Source organism: Poromitra crassiceps (genome assembly GCF_964638095.1).
Source record: "Poromitra crassiceps genome assembly, chromosome: 22".
In the NCBI taxonomy this organism is placed as follows: domain Eukaryota; kingdom Metazoa; phylum Chordata; class Actinopteri; order Beryciformes; family Melamphaidae; genus Poromitra; species Poromitra crassiceps.
Window position 1 is genome coordinate 5,775,488 of NC_139647.1, and position 13,717 is coordinate 5,789,204.

The 13,717-nt window shown below is 43.5% G+C and overlaps 1 protein-coding gene across 1 annotated transcript; it reads right to left on the reverse strand.

The window, feature by feature from the left end:
- Window positions 1-1,505: 1,505 nt before the first annotated feature.
- LOC310796117 (E3 ubiquitin-protein ligase TRIM21-like) lies at window positions 1,506-13,428 on the reverse strand. Its single transcript, XM_083658264.1, has 5 exons — window positions 13,326-13,428; window positions 9,555-9,643; window positions 9,184-9,270; window positions 3,882-4,488; window positions 1,506-3,629 (listed from the first exon to the last, which is right to left on the reverse strand). The coding sequence occupies exons 2-5, from the start codon at window positions 9,632-9,634 to the stop codon at window positions 2,601-2,603; spliced, it is 1,803 nt and encodes a 600-aa protein (XP_083514390.1). The 5' UTR covers window positions 9,635-9,643; window positions 13,326-13,428; the 3' UTR covers window positions 1,506-2,600.
- Window positions 13,429-13,717: the final 289 nt, after the last annotated feature.

The following is a 13,717-nucleotide window of genomic DNA, read 5'->3' on the forward strand; positions in this document are numbered from 1 at the left end:
CTCATTAAAATAAATGGTTTAAATAAACAATTTCATACTATTTACAATCTTTTCTGAGCAATATTTTTGTACAAAAATAATTAAAGCAGGTCCCAAACTGCCGCAGGTCCCATATTGACGCGGGGTCTGGCTACATATTTTGTCAATTAACGCCCGGGCTAATAATTGGTATTTTACGGTATACTCAGTGACAGAATGCAATCCTTTGATCTGAAACACTGCAATTCCATATCAATGACCTTCAGAAAGGCTCAACACAGTGGACAGAATGAAGTGTAAAAACACCTTACTGCTGCTAAATTATGACTCCTCCCCCCTTTGTGGTTTATAAGCCAATCGTATGACTGATGATTTGGAGACATCTCTCCAGCCACCTTGTTGACCTGTGTTGTCTTCCTTTGTGCATGAACATGAGGGGAGTGGCTACAGCGTTAGAAACTTTCAAACTGCAAGGTTATTGGTTGCAATTGAAGGAGGGATTTTTACACCCAATCACAGTTAAAAAATATACACAGGCAAGTAATGATGTCACTGCAGTTGTGGTCTCGGCTGGTCTTGAAATAAAATCCAGAGTCCGGCTTGACCGAGACCGAGACAAGACCAAGACCGATGGAGGGCGAGTCCGAGACGAGACCGAGACCATCAAAATGTGGTCTCGAGACCAAGACCGGTCTCGAGTACTCAACACTACTCAGTATACACTGCTATGACAGTAATCACCTTTTTAGTTCATCACCTGTACATGTTACAATGAAACTAGAAAATTGTTAGTTTTCACACTTCTTAGTGATTAGTCAATGAAGTTTGTATGATCCCTGTTTTTTGCAACAAGTAGTAATACCATACATAAAAGAAAAACTATGTATATAAAGCAGAATACAGCATGTGTGTCATTAATCAGAATCTGGGTTTTAACGTTCCTTTAACATATTTTTCATGATCATTTTGTTGAGAAGAAGAAAGGTAAAGAGACATATTTACTGGGCTTTTTCCACAGACAGAGAGTTTGTCTAAGTCTTCTCTCAGTGGAGAGCTGAGCTCCATTTAACACATTGAGTGCCACAGCGCTTCAGTAAAATTGTCTGGAGCCTGTGCCAGATTCACTTCCATTCAATTGAAAACAGCTATAGAATTTTTTCTATTAGGGCTATATTGACAGGGCTGGACTTTAATGAAACATTGAACACTCCTGCTTCTTCCAAAGAAGAAATTTTGTTTCTAGACAGTTCCATTATGAAATGACAGCCTCTGAAAAAAGTGCACTTTCAAGGGTTTTCTGCCGTTTTTTTTTACTTTTCAAGATATAGTCACTTTTATGAATACCTTTTGCACTCTAATTTCGAGCACATTCACTGACTGGCTGGTGTTTTCTGATGTGGTGGCGTGGTGTGGTTTCTGTGCAGCCTGCGTGCCCCCCCCCCCCCCCCCCCTCTCCACCTCTGAGCTGCGGGCTCCTCCCCACACGCACAGAGTCTGTTTTCTCACAGACTCCGTTTTTGCCCCGGACGGATCCCAGCGCGCAACAAGGAAATGCCAAACGCGACTGAACGAAAAGGTTTGGCCGTTCGGCTTCGGATGCTGGCTTTCTGGCAGGGAATCGTGTGGAGATAGATAGAAGCAGAAGAGCTCAGTTGTGGGCGCGGATGCAGCCGAGCCAACTGTCCGCTGCAGACAGAGCAATCTATACGGCTCTGGCTGAAGCATGCATCGGTTTCCCCTTTGATCACGTCTTTCCCTGCTTTCTCCTGCACAAAGTAAAGGATCTGAGGTGGGTGGCGCAGCTCCCGTGTCGATGTTTAAGGTGGCGCCGTGTGATCCCTTGAAGGGATTCATGCTCACTGGCTAGGTACGACCTTAAACAGCAGAATTATGGAATAATATGAATTATGATTTTAGGACGTGCACAGACGTCCTTGGCACTCCACGTTACTTTTTTTTAGGACGTGCACAGACGTCCTTGGCACTCAATGTGTTAAAGACCATGCATCGTCAAAATGACAAGTTTATATCATAGTAGAAATCTTGCACGCTAAATTTCTAGGGTGGAGACACTGGAGACAATGTGCGAAGGGCGCAACGTGGGGTTTATGACATCACTTATGATGTCACTGATGATGTCATGATGTGCGTCACAAATCACTGATGATGTCACTGTGTAGCACGCGCACTCGATTTATAGGGTGGAGACTGGAGACGATGGGCCATGTGGGATTTATGACATCACTGATGATGTCATGATTTGCATGACAAATCACTGATGACGTCACGATTTGCGTCATATGTTTTGTGTCAAACGTGAGGAACACCGCATGCCCGCAAAACTGTGACTAACACCGCCACCGCCGTACAGCTCTATTTCTAGGGGGGAGACTCTGGGCTGCAACATGTTGTGGGATTTATGACATCACTGATGATGTCCCCCATGTACTCCCTTGTCCTGTGTGTGTGTATATATTTATAGTTTATATTTATTTATTAGAATGCTATAACAGTTACCTGAGGGGGGGGGGTGTATGTCTAATTACATTACATTATGTCATTCAAACAACATGTAACAAATTTGTTAATATCTTAAATATCAGTGAATCCAAAACTAATTATTATATATATATAATAGGTATTATAGGAGAGATGATCAGAGGGGCAGAGTTTTTACCTCCATCATTAAGACAGGGACAGAAGTATGGGTAGAGTTCCTCAGTGAAGGTGCAGCCAGTAAAGGAGTAGATAAGAGCTGCAGCATCTACGTCATAAAAGGAGACCAGACCCTCCTCATAATCCACAAACACCCCGACCTTCTGAGGCTTCGTCTTCAGAGAGAGGAGGACATCAGGGTCAGCAAGAGCTTCGTACTCATTTCCATTCCTCAACCATATAGTCCAGAAGCCTTTCTGTGGGCTCAGAGTGATCTCTCCCTTCCTGTTAATCGACCCTCTGGCCACTCCTAAAGTCCAGGCAGTCTTCCCTTGAACCTGAACCTCGTAGTAAAACCTTCCTGAAGAGAAGCTCTGCTTTCCTAAGACAATGGCACAGAGATCAAATCTCTCTGGGTTGTCTGGGAGATCCTTCCTTACATCACCAGTATATACTTGTTTCCCATCATCAGACAGGATGAGACTGGCTAGTGCTGTATCAGGATTCAGAGTCACATCCACTGCATACTGCTGGACACTCTTCTTCTTCTTCTTTGTCAGAGGGACACAGTGCTGGACCGTCTTCAGCTCAGCCTCTGGGAGATTCTTCTTTGCATCAGTATCTTTCACTTGTTTCCCATCATCAGACAGGATGAGCCTGGCTTGTGCTGTATCAGGATTCAGAGTCACATCCACTGCAAACTGCTGGACACTGTTCTGCTCAGTCTTTGTCAGAGGGATGAAGTGATGTATGATGATGGAGCTAATAATGATCATGATCATGATTATTATGGGCTGGTAGATGCTGGCTTTCTTTTGAGCTGACTTTATGATCTGAGCAGTCTCTTTCTTGAGAGTCTCCTCCAGCTTCTCCACAGCTCTCCTCACAGTCCCCTCATATGTTGAATGGACCTCTGTCCAGTCCTTGGTGTGTGGAGGAGTGTTCAGGGATGGGAAGCTTTGGAGGAGGTGGATGTGGTCTTGAGTGCATTTGAGCTGTTCCACCTTAGCGCTGCTCTTACTCAGCTCAGAGATTTCCTGTTCTAGCTCTTTGATGAAGCCTTCAGCCTTGTTTTCAACCGTCTCAATAAGCTCAGCCTGGCCTCTCTCCACACACTGCTTCAGAATAGTGAAGACCGGCACACTGTCTGCTATCGCTCTCTCTGCATCTTCCTTGCTGAGCTCTAGTGAGTGTTTGATCTCCTGAATCTTCAGTTGTCTCTCCTGGATCTTCTGCTGATTTTCAGCATCTGTCTTCCCCAGCTCAGTCTTCTTTCCTTCACATTCTTCTTTCAGTGGAACAATGTCATGTGACTTGTGGTCTGAAACAGTGCAGCGCAGACACACACACATCTGGTCAGTCTTGCAGAACAGCTCCAGCAGTCTGTCATGCTTCTTACACACCCTGCCTTCCAGGTTATCCACAGGATCGATCAGCTTGTGTCCTTTCAGATTTGTCACTCTCTGATGAGGCTCCAGGTGAGTCTCACAATAGGAGGTCAGGCACACCAGGCATGACTTCAGGGCCTTCAGTTTGGGCCCAGTGCAGACATCACAAGGAACATCTACTGGTTTGGCCCACTGGTCTGTCATCTGAGCTGACTTTCTGAACTGAGCAGACATCTCAGATATGAAAGTATTGACCTGTAGCTCAGGTCTTCTGTCAAAAAGGTTATTACACACGGGACACTTGCACAGGGCAGTAACATCCCAGTGTTGTGTGATACAGTTTTTGCAGAAGTTGTGTCCACATGATGTGGAGACTGGATCAGTGAAGACCACCAGACAGATGGAGCACAGCAACTGATCTTCAGATAGGAGACAGCTGGCAGCAAACATATCTAGATGCTGAGACCTAAAGAGAAAGTGTAAAATAACAATACTGTAACACATCATTCTTGAATATTCATATTCAAAAATATCAAAGTTAGATTATTGCGATATTCTCAAACATAATTTTGAGGAATGTATAGTTGATCGCACTTCACTTCACAGTCTCAGTGCAAAATTATAACAGGGAAGCATCACATCCACTGTAAAAACTCAGTCAATTTAGTGGAATCAACCAATCACCAATAGACTAGATACAAATATACACATATCCTCCATGATGACAGGCAACCTGTCAATCACGCCCCAAAGCATAGTCTGCTTTATCATCTATTTGACTCTAAATGGGGACATAATTTACTAAATGAACATGAAGAAGAATTGAAACTAATGATTGAGACATAAACTCATTAGGTCATAAATCAAGTGAGAACTAGGGTCATTTTCCCACCAACTTCTTTAAATTCAGACTTCTTTTTGCAGTCATAGACTGTATAAACAGGTGAGTTATATAAAACAAGTTGTTATGAACGGCGAGGCTACCAACTACTTCACCATGGAAGTAGTTGAAAGTACAGCAAAGCTACCCTGGGAGAAATGTAGTTTAGGAAACTACAAGCTACGCAGAAAAAGTAGTTCAAACTACATTGTTAAAAAAAAAACATAAAATTGACAATGTACATGTGTGATATATGAAATAAAATATAATAGTCTGCAAAAAAGCACAATGCCAGTATGCCTCTCAATTGAGTGTATTCCAATAGTTGACACCCAATACATTCAATCTTATATTTTTGTCGTTGTAAACAAATTTGGATTGTTATTTTGTTTGATCAGATAATAAACAGTAAAGACTTGACTAAGGTTAGGGTAAGAAGAATCTCAGGGCAAGTCAATCCGAGGCAGCATAGGTTGTGTGTCTTGCTCTAGGATTGGTTAAGGTTATGGTAATAATATCAGGGCAAGCAAATCACAGGCAGCATAGGCTGTGTGTCTTGTCAAGAAGTACGGTAACGTTAGTGGGATCATGGCTGCCTTCACAGACTATGTTGCCTTCAAAGCGATCAGGACGAAAGAAAAAGGGGCAGTCCTGTAAAAGGAGATTCTGGTTCAACAGTAATGGTACAATAAAATAAATATAATATATATTCCTTTAATTTTATTGTCCAAAATTGTACATGTAGTTAAACTACGTAGTTCAACTACATGTAGTTCACTACTCCCCCACACTGATTATGTGACATTACTAATGTATTTGTCTTCCAGCTCTGGAGCAGACAAAGGGCTCTATCTTCCCGACTTGCGTTAGCGCCCGTTTTGCACTGGAATAGCGCCGCGCAAAGCCCAGTAAGCGCAAATTATGCTCGAGCGAAATCACCCGGCACTGCCTGCACGGAGGGGGTCGCCGCAGCTGGGCGTCCTATCGGCGCAGCTCGGCGTAGGGGGAGTGCAGCTCCTCGAAAATGTGACTCCGCGGTGTCAACTCATTGTTGTGAGGAATGAGGAAATGCCATTTCCTCATTTAACAGTGCTTGTCCCTCATCTAGCAAAGCCTTCTGCAGGCTCACCGGAATGAGTTTTGAAATGGAGGGACAATAAAATGTCCCCCCACCGACATGATTGCAAGTTCTTGGTAAACGACACGATAACGTTTTGGACGTGTACCGCAGCCAACGCGCCGAGTTACGTTCGAGTATGCACAGTCTCGCTGTCGCCGCTCGTCGTCGGCAAGGCTCCAAGTCGAGGCTGCGCAGAATCTTGCCGGACGCGGGTGTCGGCCCGCTGCGCTTCACGTCATCTCGGCGCACATCTCCGTATAGGCGTGTGTCACAGAGTGATATGTGATTGACATGTGATGGACCCCTTTTGTTTACTTATAATATTGTAATTTACGTCTTTGCATCAGAGGGATCAAACAGGAAGTGGGAGTGGCTTAGGGTTGATGTGAGCCACTCACATCAACCCTGGTCAGGATCTGTATCCTTAACGTTATTTGAGGTGATTTGTTTGCAGCTTCCAATATTGTTAATGATAGCCTACGTGCTTCAGTCACCTGCCTGCCTCTGTGCTGTAGGAGCATGGGCGGAGTTAATGGGGGGGCCAGGGGGGCCTGGCCCCCCAAGTATTTTTTTTTATTTATTTTTTTGGCTGAATATGATCAAACAATTTATATCCACTTTGACAAGAATCACAGGTATCTCTTTGCTAAAGCTGTGACAGGGGGGCCTCTGACAGGGCCTTGCTGTAGCCGCCCCCTCCCTCTGGAATGCCCTCCCCAGTCACATCTGACAGGCCAAAACTCATTGTGTTTCATACTCATTCTGTCATCTTTCCAAAAAAGCCCTTTTCACTGTTGCTTTTGACCTATAATATTTCTCTCTCTCTCCCCCTCTCATCTATTTTAATATTTATTTAATATATTTATATTATATTAACTCATTGAGTGCCAGCCACTTTTGGAAAACGGATGCTCCCAGTGCCAGCCCTTTCAGAGCGTTTTCAGTGATTTCTCGAGGCCCACAGAATATTGTGTGATAAACACCGAACACGCACAAAGAACGATGAGACTCTATTGTATCATCAGCAAAATAAAGTTTATTGATATCATTTTCCGTTCTTTAGTTATCAGCCGGAGAATATAGGTTGATTTCACCAAAAACAGACGTTTCAGACTAGAAGCTGAGATAATCACTGACTCTGAAGCTAATATTTTCTGACCTGAAACATCTGAACAGTAATTTCCGCCCTCAACTGCAAACTCCTCCTGGGAGTGTCTCTGGTGGCTCTGCTCGCTCTGCTGCATGTGTCAGGCGACGAATCTCTGCATGGAGCTGGGATAAACTCATCCCCACCAACACACAGCTTGCATGCCAGAGCTGGGAGAAACTCACCCCCACACCAACACACAGCCTGCATGCCGGCGGAGCTTGGAGAAACTCATCCCCACACTAACACACAGCCTAACACGCACCCAGCGTCTATTTTCGGAGTGCTCCGTTTTTGTGCGCCTGCTCCCAGCGCGACACCGAAAAGCCAAACCGGACTGCTGAGAATGGTTTGGCCCTTCGGCGTCGGGTGCTGCTTTTCTGGCGGCTAATCGTGTGGAGAAACTATGCAGCAGAGACAGAGGGGCTCAGTTGTGGGAGCGGATTGACTGCTGTTCGCAGCTAACGTTAGCTCCAGCCAGAGCAATCTATACGGCTCTGGCTCCAGCATCGGTTTCCGTTTCATCACGGGGCTTCTTCTGCTGTTTTTCCTCACCTTTCTCTAATCTGGAGAGCACTGTCGCCACCTAATGGGTCCGTAAAATAGCTTCTACACATTCGACATCCCCCATACTTTCACAGGCAGGGGCGGACTGGGATCATAATTCAGGCCGGGCATTAGATACCAAGCAGGCCAGGCCGATACGGGCCGCCGCGCGTGCCGGCGTCCGAAGGGCGGCGGTGAAAAATTTGGGGCGTTTGAAGCTCAATTTGAGCCGTTTGAAACCCAATTTGGGCCGTTTGAAGCCAGATTTGGGTCGTTTAAAGCCAGATTTGAGCTGTTTGAAGCCCGATTTGGGCCGTTTGAAGCCCAATTTGGGCCGTTTGAAGCCCAATTTGGGCCAAGTCCAATTTTACAATGAGATGCACCCACTTTAAACCTGAATAAAGTAATAAAACCACTAGTAAACCAGTAGGCGGCGCCTGGCCTGCTGTTCAGTGAGTGGCCTGGCCTGGCCTGCAAAAAAAAAAAAATGTTTTTTTTTTTTTTTTTTTTGGCAGGCCAGGCCAGGCCAGGCCACCGGGCATTTGCCCGACGTGCCCGATTATGCAGTCCGCCACTGTTCACAGGAGATGCATCAGGCTTTGATCCACGTCCCACCGTCAAAAAACGCAATTGACGACAATCGTCGTCATTGGCACTCTACGTTACTATTTGAATTGACGACGATTGTCGTCATTGGCACTCAATGAGTTAAATATATTTATTTATTATATTAAAGTTGTTTTATAATGTATTTGCAAAGTGTCTTTGAGCATGGTCAAAAGCAACAGTGAAGCACTATATAATATACATTACATTACTAAACATACAATAATGAGTATTAATGTTCTGTAATTCTACTCATATTCTAATATTTCTTATATTTCCTTTCTTATACTTATTAAACAATAATTAGAGAGAAACCATAATGATGCCAGCCTTAAAATGAGATATTCCTCTAAATCTGGCTTCAAATGGGCAAAATTTCAAATGTAAAACTGACAAAAAAATTTGCCGGCACGCTTTGTGCTAAAAGTCAAACTCCGCCTATGTGTAGGAGGCTATCCAAATCCGCTCACTCAGCAGTCATGTTGTCCTGTTGTTGTTTGGCACACAGCCAAATTATATTTTATTATTGCCAAAAGTCACCGCCATAATTTAGATACAATGCTTCGCTCCATGTGATTATATCTCAATTCATCCAGCCGATTCACAGCTGTGATGTTTCAAACCGTTTTATGACAAACTGGGAATACTTTGTTACCACTAGTATTGTGACTTTTTTTGATCGAATATCATATATTTGTAATCAATAAATCATTCACAGTAGGCTATGTTCAAAACTATTGGCTCAATCTCAGTCGCACATCATAGCCACGATTCTTTCTCTATCAAGTAATGCTTCTCTCTCTCTCACTCTACAAGTCCCCATATAGTCTTGAATAGAATATTATAGAAATATTTGACTTACTGTCTTTGAGAAGAATGTTTTTTAAATTTAAGAGGTGTATCCATAGACTTCAGGGAGCTGGTTTCAGGGGAGTCTGGTCTCTGGATCCTGATGGAAACATTATGAACACAGTGAAGATACGTCTCCTTGTAAAGAAAAGTTGACTTGCTTAGTAATGCTAACATACTAAAATAATGACATATGTTTTCAGAAGATTTATCTTCAAAATGTAGAGGAGTCATAGAATCTATCGGACACACTGGGTTCAGGGGAGTCTGGTCTCCTCCTGGACTGGGCTTCAACACAACAGAGACAGAGCTTTTACTCTGAATAATGTAATGTCTGGTTAATGATGGAGAAGAGTCTTGGACAGTTAGAGATCCTCATCTTACCTCTTAGCTTTGGTCTGGCTGTCATCAAGTTCCCCAGACAGAGTGGCTTTGAGAGGCTCTTTCTCCTCACGCTGACTCATAGCAAATACCTTTACACACAAACACACATGGTGTTATTAGCTGGATTGATACAACCAGGTTTCATTACAGCAGGGGTTCCCAAACTTTTCCGTCCAAGTACCACTACGTACAAAACCAACTTTCCCAGGGACCACTTCCACTGTGTATACCAACCCCCCCCCCCAATAAGATTTTGTGATCTAACCATAGCAGCAGAAAGGCTAAATGACAATATTAGGCTACTAGCTGGTTCAAAACAGAGTCACACACACACACACACACACACACACACACACACACACACACACACACAGACACACACACACACACACACACACACACACACACACACACACACACACACACACACACACACACACACAGACACACACACACAGACACACACACACACACACACACACACACACACACACACACACACACACACAGACAGACAGACAGACAGACAGACACACACACACACACACACACACAGTGCCACCATTAGGCTGTGAAAAAGAGGACCCCTTTGTAAATGTTTTTTTTCCCCTCGCCAACATTTAGCCTAAATCTGGAGTGTTATTTAGCTGCCTTCCTTCCTGACAAACTAGCATGACATGGTTGGTACAAATCGATTCATTAGGTCTTCTAGTTTCAAACGATACCAGAAACGATACCAGAGGCTTTAAAACTGAGCCTGCTGCAGTCTCGGAAAGTAAATGTTCAAAATTGCGATATTTCCCAAATAGTGCAATATTTCCGCAATGCAATTATCTGGCGGACCACCAGGCGGAGCCCCGCGGACGAGGACCACCGTTTGGGAAAAATGCATTACAAGATAGATCACTTCTGGTCATGTGATCACTCCTGGCAGTAAAATGCAAAATAGAGATAGAGACCGCAGGGATGATGTATTTTTGTAGGCCATCCCAGAAGTCCCTGCACTTCCAGTTCCATTTCTCTCAAAGTCAATGGGATTTTTGGATGTGGATTAAGGACATAAATGCTCTGTAGGCTAAATAGACCATAAACCACAATTCAGAATAAGAAACACTGTGACTACTTTAAAGGAGAACTTACCTCCAAAACACTTTTTTCAGCTTTTAACCAATGACTTTGGGGGTGATGTGTGAAGAATTCTGGTCAAAATTTCCACATTTGTGACCAAACTGTTGCCATTTTACCATTTGTATCATTTTTCAGCAGCATACCTGGCATAAGCACCCTCTAAGGGTGGAACACTGCTTTTTTTTTGCCCTCAAATGAATGGGAGATTTGGTACAACCTGACGTCACATTGTCCCCAAAGACTATGGGATTTCAAGATAGTTACTCCCCTACTCCCCCTGTACCCTTTCGGCTCCTCACAACTACAAGCCTATTCCCATGATGTCACTTGACCTGTTAATCACCTGTAAATTGATTACAATCACCTGTTATTTTCCTACCAACTCCTATGTAACACAATACTATCAATAAACGCCACTATAATCATAAAAAGAACGACATGGCCATCATATCATCAATCATAAGCACTTTCTCCCGACCAGTCAAGTGGGAGAGTCACAGTCTGCTCTGCACATGCACGGAGCCCCAAGCTCCGGGGGCGCGAGCAGCAGCAGCAGCACACAGCAGTGCTCTGACTGAGCCTCTCAGTCATGGCCGAGGCGGGCAACATCAGAGGCGGGGGCTTTTGCATGGGAACAGTCTGACATTTCCGCAAACAAATCTCATCGCAGTTTAGCGCACATGTAAAATATAACGCTATACTACGACGTGACAACGTGACAACAACGCTGCTCTAAACACATCGGCTACTATAATATATTTCCCTGAATCTCCTACTGAGATTATATCGGTATTGAGTTTGGACAGACTGAATGGGCTGACTGAGGAGGAGAAGAGCTCTGCAGCTCTGCCCTGCGCTGCCTGCGCCCTGAGAGGAAAAATCAGAGGTGCTGTAACTTTTAACAAGAATCACGAAAAGCCCCAAAACGCAAATTAAAAAAGGATTTCATGGCGCGGTTTATCGCTAGTTAGACGAGGGAATGACGTGAAGAAATCTCGCATTGTGTTACCCCAGAGCGGGGGGTTTGTCCTATTGTGCGGTGTGCTGCGGTAACGAGCCTCGCGTCAATTATGCTCTTTTAGCGATAGATACACGCTACATACACATACATGGAAAAAATAATTTAATTTCTAGTTCGCCACTGAATTACCAAATTGATATAACTTTCAACCATTTTAAGCAACCCTGTTTTCATACAGGCCACCAGCGTTGGCTAGTTGTTGATATTTATAAAGATATTGCAGCTCTCAAATAAATTATTTTCGAGGCGGTGGGCAAACTGTAATGGCGTCGATTTCCCAAAAAAAATCTTGAGCTGAGGACAGCCAAAGAGTTTAGTATAGACAAGAGCATATGTCATTTCTTGGTTTTTTCTATAGGTATTTTCAAATCACTGTTCTGATACATATCTAGGGGGTAAGTCCTCCTTTAACTAAAATGTGCATGGGCCTGGCCTCGACTGTTTCTTTTTTTGTTTTTTTTTGCAGGCCATGCCACCGGGAAACGGCCCGCCACTCCCGATGGTGCAGTCCACGCCTGCAACTGGGGAAGTTTCATGATGATATCAGTTAAACAATTTACCCTGTACACTGGAATTTGGGCGGGCCCTCTTGGGACGCCACGTTGTATTTGTCAATAAATAATTAACTGATCATAATTTCACTGATTCTATTGTATTCCTTGAGCCCTAAAACCTAGAGGTAGACACCAAAACCACCTTTCTCGGTTGAGTAGTAATTATGATACTGTAGCCATTTTAAGCTCCCAGCAGCTGCACTTAAAAATGACCCCTTTCCGGAAGTTCGATTTGTAGTATCTTACCTGTATTTAACATGTCCAATGGTCCCAGAATCCTTTGAAAAACCTTTTGTGTCAATTTGTTCAGGGTTCAACCATATAATGACTGGCCTAGTTTGTTTTTCTCCTCATATCTTAACATGCACAGGCAGGTTTACGTGGGCTACTAGCCAAAAAAAGAAAAAGAAAAGCCAAAAGATGAAACTGTTGGGTTGACACAGTAGTGTTTATCAGGCTTCCACTAAAAGTCAAACAGAGAACTGTTTTTTCAATTCAATTCAATGTATTGTTGTCCACAATGTGGACATTTGTCTTTGGCTTCACAGGTTTGCTTGCACACATGAAAAGTACAGTACACAGACACAGTACACAGCACAGGAAATGATAGGGTACATAATACAACATAGAACAAGACAACAGGACAACAGCACAATAACGGACATGGTTCTGATGTCGATGAGTCTGACGTTTATGAATTTAGCAGATTTATTGCGTTTGGTATAACGATTTTTTGTAGATGTTCTTGGTTGCTGCAGGAACTCTATAGCGTCTTCCCGAGGGCAGTTTTGTGAACTCATTAGAAAGGGGATGTACAGGACACAATCTTTCAGACACAATTTGTCTGGCTTTTCGTGCCACCCGTGTTTTATAAATACATCCAAGTTGTTCTTGTTCTTTCCCAATAATGTTTTTTTTATGGCCACAAAGTCAACAAACGTTAGATGGCACACCCATGAACAGCATAGCAAGCATGAAGCAGGTTCATGATCTGAAAGACTTTAGCACCTCGTCTTGCAGAAGTCAACCGTCATAACATACGATGTCAGCATCAAACAGTAATGTTACCTTGGAAGATGTGTTCCCGGTGAATTCACATCCAGCTCAGGTCACAGAAACCGTCTACCTTCGTCTGTTGAGGAAACACTGAAAGGCTGATTATTCCCCTTCGTCAGTTCTGGGTTTATGTGAAGATGTCATCTGAGGGTGAGATGCACCTCATAACTACATGCTGGTTCTAGAACCCATCTGACACCAAACCGGTCTAACCTGAGACCAACCGTCTAAGCAAACTTATCGTCAAAACAAAATGTTGGCAGGATCCTGGAAAACCAGGACATGTCTAATCAAGCTAAATATGAAACAAAATATTGTTTCATTTGAAAACATTGCTGCCTTTCCAATGTTCAACACAAATTAAACAAACAACTTTGTTTAGGCAAGTAAAAAACTTAGGTTAG

Bases quoted from the DNA above. Each gene is read 5' to 3' on its own strand.
- LOC310796117 (XM_083658264.1), bottom strand. From the start codon at position 9,634: ATGAGTCAGCGTGAGGAGAAAGAGCCTCTCAAAGCCACTCTGTCTGGG. The intron at 4,489-9,183 runs GTAAGTCAAATA...CTTTCTCTTTAG, and splicing joins AAACATTCTTCTCAAAGACA to GTCTCAGCATCTAGATATGT. The intron at 3,630-3,881 runs GCTGAAAATCAG...AAGGTGGAACAG, and splicing joins CTGAGCTGGGGAAGACAGAT to CTCAAATGCACTCAAGACCA.